Source organism: Carcharodon carcharias, chromosome 9, assembly GCF_017639515.1.
Source record: "Carcharodon carcharias isolate sCarCar2 chromosome 9, sCarCar2.pri, whole genome shotgun sequence".
Classification (NCBI taxonomy): Eukaryota; Metazoa; Chordata; class Chondrichthyes; order Lamniformes; family Lamnidae; genus Carcharodon; species Carcharodon carcharias.
Genome location: NC_054475.1, coordinates 23,867,315 through 23,884,935, shown reverse-complemented (window position 1 = coordinate 23,884,935; position 17,621 = coordinate 23,867,315). Strand labels below are relative to the sequence as shown.

At 43.6% G+C, this 17,621-nt stretch overlaps 1 protein-coding gene across 2 annotated transcripts in view; it reads left to right on the top strand.

Annotated features, from left to right (window-relative positions):
• Positions 1-17,621, top strand: part of LOC121282069 (hematopoietic progenitor cell antigen CD34-like) — a 66,383-nt gene that overhangs the window by 28,238 nt on the left and 20,524 nt on the right. For both annotated transcript variants that reach the window (XM_041195484.1, XM_041195483.1), the window contains exon 3: positions 8,693-8,898. In XM_041195484.1, the coding sequence (XP_041051418.1) occupies positions 8,693-8,898 (206 nt within the window). The remainder of the gene's footprint in view (positions 1-8,692; positions 8,899-17,621) is intronic.

Below are 17,621 nucleotides of genomic sequence, written 5' to 3'. Positions count from 1 at the left end.
TTTCTTTAAAAATGTCAGTGGAATCTGTAATTGTTTAAAAAGATTTTTAAGAGTTTATATCAATTGTAAAGGGATCAGTTGTAATTTTATAGTCGTTTGGTAGGACAGAGCTTGAGTGTTGCTGAATAAAGAGACAACAGGATGCTGCCATCAAGCCAAAAAGATGCTCTGCTTATCACACAAATGAGTAATGTGGTATATGAATTTCAGAACCAAATGTCCCAACAACTGGCAAATCATATTGTTACGACCAGTCCCCGGGCAAGGTTCCCCCAATTTGTTATGATCTTGGACAAGCTGCCCCAAATTGTTATGCTCCCAGGTGAGGAGGGATGAACTGGCTCCCCTTCTTTATTCAACCCCCTAGGTTGGTTGCAACAAGGTTAACTTAAAAGGATTCCTTCCCTCGTGGATACCTTTTCCCAATCCAAATGTATTTATGTTTTAAAAGGAGCCAATTTAACCGGGCTTCCTTGAGTTAAAGAGTGAGTAAGTTTATTAGTTACTAAAACACAAGAAAAATAGTAAAAATGCAACACACATACACACAGATTGGAAATGAGAAATGTGTCCAAAAGTAAAAGTTAAAAAAGATACATACGAATCAGTCTTTTGCCTTGTCCGTGAGGGTAGATGATGAAACATTGCGGTGCTAAGTTGGGTGATTCTGGTAGGGCTGACTCCAGCAGTTGAGCAGAGGGTTTGGAGATTCTTGATTCTGCAGGTTAGCTGAAAGGAGTTGTTTTGTTTCCTTTACGACTGTAGGCTTTGGTGACTTGTGGCTTGCTTCCACAATCAGAGAAAGATGACTTTTTTACCTGCAAGTGCAGGGATGCCTAGTTGATGTTCTGCAGCTGTGACGTTCACAGCACACTCTCACACACCAGGCCTGGAACATCAAAACTAGCACACCGAACTAGGGTTATAGTTGTCTTTTTTAAAAACCCCTTTCCTTGTGTATTCCTGGAGGGGGAAAAACAAACAGATCTTTCGCCCAGATCTGCTTTCTTTTCAACTCACACCATGTCCACAGCCTGGGATATAACTCACAGCAGATGGTTTCTGCTGAGATGTTAATCAGACTTCATTACCTCCACAACCACAGAAAATTACAGTTCAGTTTTTGCATTGCATTTTTTCCGTTGAAATGTCTCTGTCTGAAGTAGGCCTTGACACTTTTTAGGAGTGACATTCCATTCTCTGGACTGGTTGGTCCACATAGGAATTTTCCTGCAAGTGGTTACTTAACAATCTCAGTTAGCTTTTGCTTGTATGTCCTTTTTTAAAAAATACATGACTTACTTAAAAGTTCAATATGTCCATTAGTAATACAGGGCTATGACTTGCTAGTCATGACAATATCAAAAGCACTTGCCTTCAGATCCAACCAGTCCATGTCTGCAAAACTCAAAGCATAGAGTCCAATATTAGATGTGATTCTGCAATTGGACTACACTTGCTATGCAATCCTGATTGTGCTAAGAATTACACTGAAAACCAATTTAAGATTATCAGCTGAATTCACAGCATAGCTCAGTTATGCATGCTAGAAGCCACATATATTCACACACAGGGCCCTATCTTTTGCAGACAGAAGGATTATGTCCATGCATTGCACTCTTTTCAGCTAAACAAATGCATTTACCTGATAATTTGCATTGGTTCTAATTCATGCTAAAATAAAAGTTACAGAAAGTGAAATTTTGTTGGTAATTTCTTCACATGGGAGTCATAGGAACAGGGTCATTTGGTTATTTTGGTTTTCAGGGCTCATAATAACAAACACACACACACACACGAAGAAACACACACACACTCACGAAAAAACACGTACACATTTGTGCGCACACACACACACGTTACCAATGGACAAGCCAGGTCCCAGAGTGGAATCCAGCTTGATAGATCCTAACTTTTATTTGTTTGTTTAGATACATTGAGAGTGGCTACTGACCAGAGTCATCAGAGTCAGCTAATGAACATTTAACAAAGGAATAAAACATTTATTACACAAGAAAAGATTAAATATACTAAAATACTCCTTCACCCATAAATACACCTTTACAGATATATACAGATTTGTAAGGATGACACAAGTCACAAAAGCAATCTTATACTTTAAGGTTTAAAGTAAGTACACAGTCCATGTAAACGTATGGAGACATCTGGTCAGGCACACCATACTCTGAAATAAGGTGACAGATGCCACCCCACATAAATGCTATGGATCTCTCCTCAGCTAACCCCCCAGACGCTTGTCACACCGTGAGACAACCAGTCTCGTTGCAATCCATCTTTCACCGAGGGTTCCAATCTCAACCCTCCAAGAACTCACCTTGGAATCTTCTCCCAAACCGATGTTTTCTTTCAGATGCCTTCTGCAAAGATTCACCTCCAGGGTTTCAAACTCTCCTTTTGATGTTCCTCTCCCTTGGGCCACCACATGCATTCAAGTTGTCTTCCACACATTCTCTCTCACTGACTCAGCCATCAACAGTACACCACTGCTTCACATGCCCATAGCAAAGAGTTACAGATCTTCAGCCACCTCCTTGGACCTTCTTGCCTCTTGCAAGCTGTTCTCACTTTAAATCTGCTTTCTGCAGTGTAATGAAAATATAATAATTCTCATCATATTATTGTGATTTATTGTAAAAGTGGGTTAATAGCGGGGTTTGGATAGTGTCTGTGTATTGTGAATCAATAGGATTTAATTGAATTGGAGACAACTGGCCCGGGGGCTTTGATGTGTCAAAAAGAAGCTAGGTTTGAAATGCTAAATATGTAAACATGGCTGAAGTTTTAGAATATGAGGTATGAGGAAAATTTGCATTTTTAAATAAAACAGAGTAGTTTGAATTTCAAGGAGATGATAAGATGTTACATCTATCCAGAAGAAGCTAAGCCAAACACCGTGTTTATTTTCCCAAAGGTTACTGATAAAATTAGTACTATGAAAAGATTTACATTATGAGAAAAGTAAAGTTGCAAAAACATATGGGAACAATGGAATTTGTACTAAAAGGGAGAAACGTAGATAAAGGAGATGAGGTTATGTGTAAGGGGAGAAGGAATCCTAAGGTACCACAAGTGTGAAAAGCCTCCAGCCTCTGTGCATCAAGTTGTTGTCTATAGGAACCGGAGCTGAGAAAACTCACTTTGATTATCATTGTCCAGGTTATCATGTTGTGTTGCCTGGGTCTGTTTAAATCTATTTGTATTTACTGTTGCCTTAACAGAGGTGTAACTGGGAGCCAGGTTAATTAGGGGTTTTTAGGAGTTATTGGAGTAGTAATTTGTAGACCCATGTGTGTACTTAAAATCTTTTATTAGTAAATGTTTAATTTAGTTTTCTAAAACCTCTGAAGCCATGGTAGTCTTATTACTTCTGAATTCAGGGCAGACAACTCAAAAATAAAATACAAATTGCAAAACAGTTGTGGCAGATGTTTCAATTTTCCCTCTGGGATTTGAGCAGCTCAGCATTTTCATCCACTGTGCCATAACATACTGTTTTTGTCTTTGCTTATCTTCACTTTTAACTTTACTTAACAGGACCTTTCCCAGGCTTCTATCCTTCCCTTTGACTAGAAGATCTTCTTAGGACCTTCTCCTGTTCCATTCCCCGGGACTTTGGGGTATTTTCTTTAGTTTAGGACTAGCTATCTGTCTTATTTGACTCATGGACTCAGCGCTGAATTCTCCCCCCATCAGTGGGGGGTTGTGCGGGGGAGGGGGAGTGAGCATGAACCCAATCGACACCCCCGACCGGGCGCACGCTGCCATTTTATGTGGGCGGGCCAATTAAGGTCCACCCAGCATGATGCACACCTGGAAGCACTATGCGCTCCCTGTGCGGGCAACAGAGGGATTCCCCGAGTCGGGATCTGCGCTCTTTCATGCATGAGGCACGGATGTGCCTCAGGGAGATTAGCTTAAGTTCTGAAAAATTTAATAAAGAAAAGAAAATATTTCAAGGACTTGCCCTCTCATGTGAAACTGTCACATGAGCTGGGGCATGTCTATTCATTTTTTCAAAAAGTTTTATTCAATTAATAAACCCTTCATGAAACCTCTTCCCACCCGTGGATGAGGATTCATGAAAAATGCGAAGGCCGCCTGGGCTCTTCGCCTGCCCGCCAACCTTAAGGTTGGATGGGCAGCATTCTTAACAACTTTAATTACCTTCTTAATGGCCTTAATAGGCCTTTGACAGTTCGGCGGGCGCACAGCCGCGTTGGCTGCCCGCCCACCAAACTAACAATCTAAATGACGCACGGTGGCATCGGAACGCCCACCTGACGTCACCACACATCATTTTACACGTTGGCGAGCGGGCCCCGCCCTTACCCCCGCCCACCAACTGGAACATTCTTCCCATAGACTCATAAACATTTACAGCACAGAAGGAGGCCATTCGGCCCATCATATCCGCGCTGGTCAACAAAGATCTGACTACACTAATCCCATTTTCTAGCACTTGGCCCATAGCCCTGGAGGCTATGGCAATGCAAGTGAATATCTAAATGCTTCTTAAACGTTACGAGAGTTTCTGACGCAACGACCCTTTCAAGCAGTGAGTTCCAGACTCCCACCACCCTCTGGGTGAAAAAAATGTCTTCTCAACTCTCCTCTTAGCCTTCTACCTCTTACCTTAGCTCTATTCCCTCTGATTATTGGCCCCTCTACTGATGGAAAAAGTGCCTTCCTATCCACCCTATCTATGCCACTCATAATCTTATACAGCTGTATCAGGTCCCCTCTCAACCTTCGTTGCTCCACGGAAAACAACCCCAGCCTATCCAATCTTTCCTTATAGCTCAGACCTTCCAGGCCAAGTAGCATCCTGGTCATTCTCCCCTGCACCCTCTCCAGCGTAATCGCATCCTTCCTATAATGTGATGACTAGAATTGCACACAGTACTCCAGTTGTGGCCTAACCAGAATTTTATACAGTTCCAGCATAACCTCCCTACTCTTGTATTCTATGCCTCGGCTAATAAAGGCAAGTATCCCATATGCCTTCTTAGCCACCTTATCTACCTGCCCTGCTACCTTCAGGGATCTGTGGATATCACAGAATCACAAAATTACACAGTGCAGAAGAGGCTCTTCAGCCCATCGAGTCTGCACCGACACGCGAGAAACACAGTCACACCAAGGATATGCACACCAAGGTCCCTCTGATCTTCAGTACTTTCCAGGGTCCGACCATTCATAGTGTCTTGCCTTGTTACCCCTCCCCAAGTGCATCACCTCATACTTTTCTGGGTTGAATTCCATTTGCCATTGCTCTGCCCATCTGACCAGTCCATTGATATCCTCCTGCAGTTTGTGGCTGTCCTCCTCACTACTTACCACCCGACCAATTTTCATGTCATCCACGAACATCTTGATCATGCCCCCTACATTGAAGTCCAAATCATTTATATACACAACAAACAACAAGGGCCCCAGCACTGAGCCCTGCAGAACCTCACTAGAAATGGACTTCCGGTCACAGGAACATCCCTCTACCATCACCCTCTGCTCCCTGCCTCTCAGCAAATTTTGGATCCAATGTGACACTTTGCCTTGGATCGCATGGGCTCTTACTTTCTTGACCAGCCTGCCATGAGGGACCTTACAAAAGCCTAGTTAAACTCCATGAGGAGCACATTAAATGCATTACCCTCATCAACATTCCTGATTATCTCCTCAAAAAATTTGTCAAAAACGACCTTCCCTTAACAAATCCATGCTGACTATCTCTGATTAACCCATGTCTCTCTAAGTGCAGATATATCCTGTCCCTCAGAATTCTTTCTAGCAACTTCCCCACCACCGAGGTTAGTCTGATTGACCTGTAATTTCCTGGTCTATCCCTTCCACTCTTTTTTAATAAAGGGACAGTGTTAGCAGTCCTCCAGTCCTCTGGCACCTCATCTGTGGCCAGAGAGGATTTGAAAATTATTGCCAAGGCTCCTGATATCTCTTCCCTTGTCTCCCTCAACAGCCTGGGATACACCTCATCCGGACCTGCAGATTTATCCACTTTTAAGGCCCCTAAACCCGTTAGTACCTCCTCTCTCTTCATGTTAATTTCCTCTAATATTTCACAATCCTCCACTCTGATGTCATACCTGCATCATCCTTTTCCATTGTGAAGACCGACTCAAAAAATATTCATTGAGGACTGTACCCATGTCTTCCAGGTCCAAACACAGATTACCTCCATGGTCCCTAATTGGCCCTATTCTTTCCCTAGTTATCCTCTTGCTCTTTATATATTTTAAAAAACCCCTTTGGATTTCCCTTATTCTATCCACCAATGCTTCCTCATGCACTCTCTTAGCTTTCCTTTTTCTTTTTTAAGATTCCCCCCCTGCACTTTTTATAACCCTCTAAGGACTCTGTCGTATTGTATCCTCAGTATCTGCCATAAGCTTCTCTTTTTTTTCTTAATCCTAACCTTTTTGTCCCTTGACATCCAGGGTTCTCCAGACTTGATCCCCCATTTTGTCTTTACGGGAACGTATTTGCCCTCTACTCTCGCTATTTCCTCCTTGAATGCCTCCCACTGCTCTGACACAGTTTTATCTGCAAGTAGCTGCTCCCAGTCCACTTGGGCCAAATCGTATCTCACCTTAGTAAAATTAACCTTTCCCCAGTTTAGAACTTTTATTCTTGATCAACCTTATCCTTTCCCATAACTATCCTAAATCTAACTGAGTTATCACCACTAACTCCAAAATGCTCCCCTACTGATACACCTTCTACCTGCCCAGGCTCATTTCCGAATATTAGGTCCAGAACTGCCCCCTCCCTTGTGGGGTTTTCTACGTACTGGCTAAAAATATTCTCCTGGATGCAACTTAAGAATTTTGCTCCCTCCCTCCCTTGTACATGTAAACTATCCCAGTTAATACTTGGATAGTTAAATTTTCCTACTATTACTACCTTATTATTCTTACACTTCTCTGAAATTTGATTACATATTTGATTCTCCATCACTCCCTGACTTTTTGGGGGCCTATAGTACACACCCAACAGCGTGTTTGCTCCTTTTGTGTTTTTTACTTCCACCCATACGGCCTCATTTGATGATCCTTCCAAGATATCTTCCCTCCTCACTCCTATAGTTGATTTCTTGATCAATATTGCAACCTCCCCCTTCCCCGAAGATTACTCCCTTTGAAGTCCTGCTTTTCAATTTCCTACCTAACTCCCTAAAGTCTGCTTGCAGGACCTCATTTTACTTTCTCCCTAAGTCATCGGTCCCAACATGACCACGACCTGTGGCTGTTCACCCTCCCCCTTCAGAATGCCCTGCAGCCATTCCATGACCTCCTTGATCCTGGCACCCGGGAGGCAACGTCTACGGCCGCAGAAGCACCTGTCTACTCCCCTCACTAACGAATCCCCTACCACAATTGCCCTTCCACACTTCTTCCTCCCCCCCTCACCCCCCACCCACCCCGAGCAGCTGGAGCACCCACAGTGTCATGGCCTTGGCTCTGGTTGGTCTCTACCTGCCTGGTCCCCTTCTTCTGTTTGGCGGTCACCCATTCCTCTCTGCTTGTATTTCCTTAGGCTGCGGGGTGACCATGTCCTGAAACCTGCTATCCACGAACCTCTCAGTCTCGTGAATGCACCGTAGTGCCCCCAGCTGCCGATCAATCTCCAAACCTGGAGCTCGAGTCGCTCCATTCGGAGGCACCTCCTGCACACGGTCATCCCGACCACTTGGAGCGTTTAGGATTTCCCACATAGAGCAGGATGTGCAAATCATGGCACTGAGCTCCCCAGATATATCTTAACTAAATAGAATGTGGACCCTTGCTTTTATTTTATCCTTACTCCTACTTGAGTATAGACTGGATGCTAAATCCTCTAGATAGACTAGATTCTCTAGGTGCTGCTGACTGCCTATCCCAGGGTCCTCCTCTCGCACTCTCCTCAGGTGCTGCTGACTGTCTGTCCCAGGGCCCTCCTCTCACACTCTCCTCATTTGCTCCAGTCTCTCCTGGCAGCTGTCTTCAAAACCAACTGAACTCAAACAGCTTCCAAATCAAACTGCTGTTTCTAGTTTATTCTGTGTGTGTCTGTGGGAACGACCTGCCTCTCTGGACCTCAGTTTCTCTGCTCTGGTTTCTTTAACTCAGCTGCAACAGTCGTAAAACTCTCATCTTTTAAAGTGAAACTAAAACTCAATTTCTCTTAACACACAGATGCAGAAATACAAATCAAACTTAAGCTTTAAAGCTAAAACTCATTCCTAACACCCACAGGTACAAATATAGCTTACTTAAACTACCTCTTTTTCCTAACACTACATACACACACACACTGACATATACTTACTGGTCTCAATGATTACGAGAGTATATGTGTAAACTTTGGGTGAGAATTTCAGCTCTGCCGCAATATCATCTATGTCAATCTGCCTGCCAACACTCACTGCCCATACACAGACATGCAACAGAGGCCTGTTAGTAGAAGGGTTAAATGGGAAGAAGAGTGGTGAAAAGTATTAATTTCTTAGTTAATTAATACAATACGACATATCAAAACTGAGATTTGTCCAACTCCCTGACATTTAGTGTTAAAGCTCAGCCAGATTTCTTACAACATTCATAGCCTGTGAATACTGGCACCAGCCATGTACTCAACGCAAATCTTTCAATGATTCAATCTATTTGTATGCTCACAGGTGTTCCTTCTACAATCAAAAGTACACTGAATAATTCTGAAGACTTAAGTACTCTTGCTGAAAATTTAACTATCCAATCAAGAACAGATAATTTGATCAGTGCCACTTCTGGCAGGATACATTCTGAAAGTGAGATCAGTCACCTTGAAACTACTCTACTTCCTGCAAAAGTAAATGGGGCAGATGAACCAAAGTCAGAAATGCAGGTAAATAGATTATTTATAGCTTTATGTATTCTATTCATGTAAAAATTTGCTGTGTTGTAAATAATACTATAATAGTCACTTGGCAGTTCAGAACATGAGTGTTGCTGAGAAAAGAGACAGACTGTTGAAGGTTTTCATCTTGTACTCATCAGGTCAGTTGCAAGAATGCCAAATTTCAAAATAAGCAATAATTTATATTGCATGAGAAAAGGGAGCTGAATTGTTAGCAAATCAACTCTGATTAGTCGAGTTATTGTCTTGGAGAATACACCAGGGAACTATTGCTCCCCATACTTTAGTTGAATTCAAAAATGCACAATGTCTGTATATGTTCCATTTGCCTGTAGAGGACAGATGCATGGGTATGAATATATGTTGCTTCTAGCAAGCGTAAGTGAGCTACATTGTGAGCCTGACTGATAATCTTAAACTGATTGTTGATATAATTCTTAACCTACTCAGGATTGTTCAGCAAGTGATGTCCAATCATGGAACAACATCTAATGTTAGACATTGGGCAGAATCTTCCATTCTGAAGTCTAAGTCCAGTGGCGGGCACGGAAGTGATTCCCATTGGGGGCGGGGCAGGATGGCTGAACACATGCAATCTTGCACTGCTCAGCTCATTACATATTCATCCGTGTGGAGCACAGTTCATCTTGTGGTGGGAGTGGACAGGAAGCCACCATCCCTGCCATCACCTAATGGTGTCAAAGGCCGGGTGCCATATTTGAAAGGCACCCAGACAGCCATTCACTCACTGTAAGCCAGGAACTTCAGTCTGGCTGTCATTCTACATTGAACAAGAATCTCACAGAGAAGAAAACAACCTTCAACCCCACGGTTCAGCGATGCCTCTTTGGAGATTCACTTCTAGGCCGTCCAGGAAACACAGGAAGTGCTGTTTCCCAGATATGGCAGCAGGAGACCCTCCCGTCTGATCACAGTGGCCTGGGAGGAGGTCAGGAGGTGATTAGCACCCATGGGACCCAAAAAGGAACCAGCCAGCAGTGTAGGAAAGGTTGAATGATCTGCTATGCTCCGCCAGGGTAAGTGCACCATCCACTCACCCTAAAGTGACACTCTCATAACTCATAAGGGCATCAGGCAGCCTAAGGGTTGGAGTCCATAGGGACACCACACACAGCCAGCAGATGGGACATCAGCAACGAATGTGTGCCAGCCACTTTATGTTCTCAATCTCATAGTTGCAGTAGAAATGGTTTCTTAATCACTTACTGGGGAGGGCTTAGCAGCAGCCAAAGGCATGCATGCTCCTGAACTGCTCATGCAACCATTGGAATCACAACCAATTCTTCTGTCTTCCTGCAGTGGAAGAATGACCACAACCAGCAGGAGCAGGCCAAGACTGGAGGGGATTGGCAGACATCCCAGTCCTTACACCTTATGAGATGCAGGAGGCCAACACAGCCAAGGAGGAGCAGGGCCATGCCGGTGCTGAAGGCGAGATAGGGCTTTCCCAGGAAGACAGTGAGGATGCATCCAATCTGCAGATTTCAGTTACATGCACTGACTGTGCGATGTCTCTAATTTACAAGCCTGTGTGGTCAATCACAAAATCCTTCTTTTTTCTTTTCCAGGTATGGGTAAGAAACAGGGGAAGCCTGCCACCCAGACACTCCACAGCCCAGCTCCAAAATCACCTCCTGAGGAGGATACCTCAGAAATCTCAGAGGATGCACTGTCAATGCATTCTCCTGCCCTCCACCAGTGCTGATACACTCACCTTGGCAGGTCCAAGTTTTACGTTAGGCTCGGGATCACAATCTGGTGATCACAATCTGGTGAGCACATCACTGACACGGGTCCACAGCTGGTGGAGGCAGTGACAGCCAAGTCTCTGACACTTGGGGGACTGCTGGAGACCAGGCCTCTGCTGAGCCCGAAGAGAATGACAAGCCTCTGGACTCAGCCTTAAGACACCTGTTGGAGATGCAGAGACAAGCATGGAAACATCATGCAGTGTTGCCAGAGGCCATGCGCAAACTGGACCGAAGGCTGGAGGAGTCTGTCTGTTCTGTCTGCTGTCATAGCTCCAGCATGCAAGCACTCGACTGCCTCTGTGGAAAGCCGCCTTGGAAACCCAGGTCCAGCAGGAGACACAGTGGCTGCCAGATATGTGCTCGGACCTGCACTGCATCACTCTAGGCATTGATGCAGTGCAGCAGCGGCTAGGCGAGACGGGGACAGGGCACATTGACCTCCCTCTAGATGCCCCTTCTCCTCAAGGAGTTAGAGAGGTGCCATCAGGCACCCATAGGGAGGAGGAGCCAGAACCATTTACTGGGGGGTAAGGAGGCTTGGAGTTGGGATTTTGCTGCCATCCACTACTCATGCACCTTGGAGGTATCCACCTCCCTCCCTCCCTTCATCCTTTCATCCGACAGCAGCAGATGCCAATCAGCACAGAGGGTACAGCAGCTCGAGACCTTGATTCGTTTCCTCTGGAATGCAACTCATTAGTCATGGAACAATACTGCCTTATTGGGCATTGGAATCTCAAGAGCTGTACTCAGTTAATAGGGTGCCCCTTCACTCTGCTCAAAAAGATGAGTATTTAACTCCTCCCACCCATTCTGAGACCCTGTCCCATATCGAATGCTGCAAAGTTTTAGTTTTTTTCACTTTATTCTTTCATGGGATGTTGGCATTACTAACGAGGCTAACATTTGTTGCCCATGCCTAATTGCCCTTGAACTGAGTGGCTTGCTAGGCCATTTCAGAGGGCAGTTAAGGGTCAGCCACATTGCTCCAGGTCTGGAGTCACATGTAGTCTAGACCAGGTGAGATTTGAACCTGTGTCCCCAGAGCATTAGCCTGGGCCTCTGGATTATTAGTCCAATGACGTTATCATTATGCCTCCGTCTCTCCCTCAAGTAACTGCGCAACAACTTTTAGGAATTGAAGATGGTGCATGTGGGGTTTGGCAGCACTTTCAACACATTCTACCCTCCCTCAGTTACTCACCAAGCTCCCCCACCATCCTGATCCACAATCACCGCCTGATAATTTCTCTCCCTTCTTTAACCATTCAGTCTCTCCTTTGACCCAATTATAGTTTTGTGGCATTCCTGCTTTCCCCCCATTCCCTTCACTGTCGACATGACATGCCCTTCTTGATCCTGACCCCTCCCATTCTTGAGGCCAGTTGTGCCCTGACTTTCCAAGACCCTCGCCATGAGAACATCCACACCCCCTTGCACTTCTCCCCTACCAGAACCAACTCCATCCTCTGATTGTGACTGTAGCCTCTGAATCTCAGTACCCTCCTTCAAACCCCTAGGACAAAATTCAGGAATTCATGGACCACACCCTTTAGACACATCTCTCCATGATGCTCACTGCTCAGAGAGACCTTTGAGCACTCCACAATGGGACCAAGACATTTGTGATATGCTTACCCTTCTAGGATACCTTGGACAATCTCCTACCCATCCCCATTGGTCCTCCCTCTCCTGGGTCCTTCCTTTGCTCTACCCTCCCCTGTTGGTCCTGCCTCACCTGTCCTGTCTTCACTCCACCCTTCTCCACAGGTCCTCCACCCACTGATCCTTCCTTCTCTCCATCCTTCCCCCCTGCCCCATGGGCCCTGCCTCCCATGCCTAGCCTTGGCACAGCTTTTGCAACTGGCACCCAATATGAGTGAGGCTATGAGCAGTCCTCAAAACAGCGAAAGCAGCATCTACTGACTCAAAGTCATGGAAGAAATGAAGCTCGCCAAATGCACGTCACTTAGGCACAGTTGTAAAACTGAACTTTCTAACTTCTCGCTGGCAGGGAACCTAATTTGGAGGAGGATCTCAACTCTGATGGGATGGCCTTTTATTGAGCATGCATGACATGCTAATGCATGCAAAAGGGATTCCTGACATTGCTTGTTTGCTTGACCCGCCATTAACCTGCCTTTAAAGTCCCAAGAACTAAATTCCAACACTTCATCCCGCCGTCAGGAAACAGATTTTTGGCCTTCTTCCAAATTTAAGTTCCCCTGCCTGCCACGATACCCACTGCTGACAGGAACAGAAGATCCCGCCCGTTATGTTCCAAGTTTTGCAAGCATGGGTTGGTTGGCTATAGTCAGTGCTCTACCTATTGTGAATGGCCAAAGGGATATGCTGCAATCTGGAGGGGTGTGGTATATGAATTTCAGTTCTGGTGCGATGTCAGGTACATAGGCCATACGTCCTGATGACTGGTGGATCATATCAAACAGCACATCACTTTAACCATTCACAATAGACAGAGTACAGATCGTACTCAACCAGCCCATGCTTGCAAAACTCAGAACATGATGTTTAATATTAGATGAGGTTCTGCAATTGGACAGTGTCTGCTGAACAATCCTGTACACTAAGAATTACACAAATAGCCACTTTAAGATTATCAGTTGGGTTCATAATGTAGCTCACTTATTCTTGCTAGAAGCTACATGCATTCATATTCAGGGACCTATCCTCTGCAGCAAAAGGACCATGTAGAGTCATTGAGCCTTTTTTGAATTAAACTAAAGCGTGGGGGACAATAGTTTCCTGGTGCATTGTCAGTGTTGATGACTTGACTAATCTAAGTCAACTTGTCAACCAATCAACACCCTTTTCTCATGCAGTATAAATTGCTGTTCCCTTTGAAATTTGGTATTTTGCATCTGTCCTGATGAGTGCAACATGAAAAGTTTTGTCAGAATGTCTCTTGTTTCAGCAAAACCACAAGCATCATCCTGCAGTAGATTAATGCAACCGTAATAGTGATGCACAAAATTTGGTTTTCATTTTGCATTTGTGATTTAAGGAGTCATTTGCATTAAAAGATACACATGTTAACGTCAGAATTGAACAGAACAAGAAGTGAGAAAATGAGTGAAGGCAACAAGTGCCTATCTTCTGAATAAATCCAAATTTCTAAAGGCTTGCAATCTAAAGGATCACATTCTTATTCTTGCCAAACCAAGTTTTGGATCAAACATTCTGCTATGAACTTCAGATTTCAATATATGTGTTTCAAAAATAGGAAACATGCTTCTCCCACTATTTCCTCACTTCCCACATACTATAATAGATTTATGGAACATTCACATCCACTGTCGTCTTGCAAGAAGTAAACTATTAACATCCAGTCTCAACAGAGAAACAGTGTTTCCTGGTGTTGTTGATTTGCTCTTAAAACACATTTTGAAACAAAATGGGTATCCTTCATCACGTAATTCCAGGAGCCATCGGTTCATCCAAAACACTGTAAACATTTCCTCTTCTTGCCTTTGTCTTCTGTGCTGTGTTAATAGGACAGATCCCAATGCCACTAACAACTTCAACAACAGCACTATTAGGTGATTGAGTTGGTGCGGTTAGTTCCACCAGCACAGAGAACCACGTTGACAAGTAGCTGACAGCATAGTACCTATGCGGGAAAACGTCACATGGCCGGCTCTGTTTCTCCACAGCATCATTCTTTCTTGGTAGAACTGGGTCTGTAACATTAACAATATCTGTAGGATGTTATCAGCTTCAAGCTAAAGACTGGGTGATTGGGCTGGGGGAAGGTGGGGGGCAGTGGGGGGGATGTTGTTGTGGTGTCAGTTTTATATTTCTAGAGGTTTCAGCTTTGAGTATTGATGGAGAGCTTTTACAGGCTGGTATGAGATCCTTTCTAAATTACCAATACATCCCTTGCATGGACTGCTGAATAACATATGCATGTTGACCATGAAATTGACCTGAATAGGTTACAAGCACCAGAAACAGAACACAAACAAGGATTCATGCTTGAGATCTTCCCTGAGAATGTAGTATATAATGTTGCTCTGTGGAAATTAAAATGAGATATAACCAGAGAGAATTATGAATGAGGCATATAATTTATATTACACTATTGTAAATCACTGCTTTGTTCTCATGAGTGAGTTTAGAGATCATCGAGAACTTTGCAATATAATTGTACCTCATCCAGGACAGTAGCATTCTGTTGAAATACACTGATTTTTTTTCTTTGGCTTAATTGTTACAAAGGTTTCTTGTTATAAGCTTGGCAGAGGGAATTTGTGCCCCAGTTGGTGTGCTGCCAATTTAAAATGGAGCACATTGTTTAACAGCCTGATGTTATTGCAGCAGAGTGACTGTGCACAACCAGCATTGGTGCGCCATGTATAGTGCAGAGTTGATTTCAGTGTATTTAACTACCCAAAATAACCTGATAATGCTGATGCAATGAAATTTTAAATCACTAATCATGTGTTTTGATGCTCTTTACGTTTAAGCAGAAATCCACAATCAATGCAATGTACACAATCTTGAAAATACCAATTCTTCTTGTATCATGTTTCTGGAATATTACGATGTATAGCATTTTAAAAATACTATCAATGAGCATAATAAATTAAAAGTCTTCTTTATGAGGTACACTTTCTTGTACCTGTAATATTCAATTCTCATCACACTTTCCTGTTGTATTATTTTTCAACATGCTATTCCCTTCCTGCTTGTCTGTTTTGCCTGTGTCTCAATTTCCTTTATGAAAGCCATTCATTTCACTAACCTCCTCAAGTGAGACCTCCAAGATTAATCTCCAAGTTAGATGATGCTGTTGTCCACAGTACATTTGAGCTGATAAAATCTCTGGACCAATACTACCTGCTGTAGAGTAAAGGGTTAACTCTAACACAATTTAATAATAGCTACTGAGCATGTGTGTAAGGAGCTACATCATAATGATGTCAGTCTGATAGAGATGAAAGTGCCAGTAGCTCCATCGCAATGTACTGTGATCTTGTATATAGTTAGTTATGTACATAAATTTATTTTGAAGGGAAGATATTTGCCTCCAGCCAGATCTCTTAACAGAGTTAGACACCTAATGTCTCCCAAGACAACCCAACAATAACAGGTGGTGGCAGCAATGACTATACCCACAGGGAAGGACTAAACAAAATGCAGGAAGCAGTCTGAAGAGAAGCCCAGCAGCAGCAGAGACAGCGGTTGAAGGTCTTCGAGGCCAACCCAGTAATTAGACCAGAGAAGGAAAACGTGAGGACAGCCCGGTAGCTAGCAAGGAAAGCAGTGCAATAAATGGGAATCTCAGATGAGGGTGAGCTATGACATCTACCCTACCTCTCCCAGAGTTGTTCTGGAATGTAGGAGACCCCAGACATGTTGAGCAATGGCAAAACTGGTGAAAGCGCTGCATTTGGTATCACAGTGCTTCGGGTCTTGCGAGGAAAAATGACAAGGACCAAGTTAGCACTTTGTTATATGCAATTGGTATCAGCACAGATGATGCATTGGCCAGGCAAGGGGTGAACAAGGACAATGTCTTAGGAGCTTTTGACTCATACTTCAGTCTCCATCAAAACATTGTCATACAGGGCAAAAGTCAACTGACAAATTCAAAAACCAGGTGAAGGAATCAATTCATTCATGAATGATCTCCACTGTTTGCCTGACAATTGTGAGTACGGAACATTAAAAGACAAATTGATAAGTGATAGAATAGTGGTTGTTGTTTTAGAAGAAATCCTGTCTGACTTTCTACAAGCTGGACAACTGGCTAGGCAGGCCAAAGAGTGAAGGCAAGATTGAGTGCTCATGAGGGGTGAGAGAAATCCTGCAGGAACAGCCCGATGAGGCCATTCACTTTATGGGATGCAAAACTGAAAGTATATCACGGCAGCAACCAGGGAAGTGCACTGAAAGGGCGCCATCTGCCATTTTCCAAAGTTTTCACTCAGGAGGGAAGAAGGCCCATAAGGTGGGAAGAATGCCCTGCCCAAACCACACAGAGCCATAGGTGTGACCAGGTTGGTCATTTTAAAACAATATGTTGTTCAAAACATTCTGTGCTTGCAAAGGATAAAGAGAAATATTTTATAGGAAGCTCTATACAAGAAATACAGGAACCAAACAACCAGGAAATCACCTTCCTAGGGGAAATAAAACAGAAAACACATCAACACATCAATACTGGACCGCTAACATTGAAGTAATTGGACATCATACAGAATTTAAATTGTGTACAGGAGCTAGAATCTCAGTTTGATCTGATAGAATTCACTGGCTGCAAAAAATCACTCTGCAACCTTCATCAACCAACTCCAAGATCCGGGAGAAATCAAGCTAAATGTTAAAGGTCAGCTTGATGCGACACTAAAGTACAAAGGTAAGAAAATATCTGAGGGACTATATGTCTATAGAACCAGGAATGCTCTTTGTTGAGCAGCAAACTCTGTATAGGTCTGAACCTAATCCTTAAAATTGGTGAAATCAATGACAACGAATTTAGAACAGAATTTTCAAAACTCTTCAGAGGCTTAGGAAAATTGAAAACTGTGTACCACATCACACTCAAGATAGATGCAAAATCTATTTGTCTGTTAACACCCAGGAAGATCCCACACCCACTTCTGAAATGGGTAAGGAATGATGTAGAGGCAGTGCTTCAACAAGAGGTATTTTGCCAGTCATTAACCAACCAGGTGGTGCTTTGGTATGGTACCAGTTCCAAAATCAAATGGCTCCATCTGTATCTGCATTGACCTGATGCAATGGAACAAGGTGGTGGAACAAGAAATACATCCAATGTCATAGCTAGACAAGAACCTAGCCAAACATGCGAAGAGTACAACCTTCACCAAGCTTGATACAAACAGTAGATTCTGGCAGTTACCACTAGATCAGGAGTTAAAACTTCTAACCACCTTCGTAACCTTTTTAATG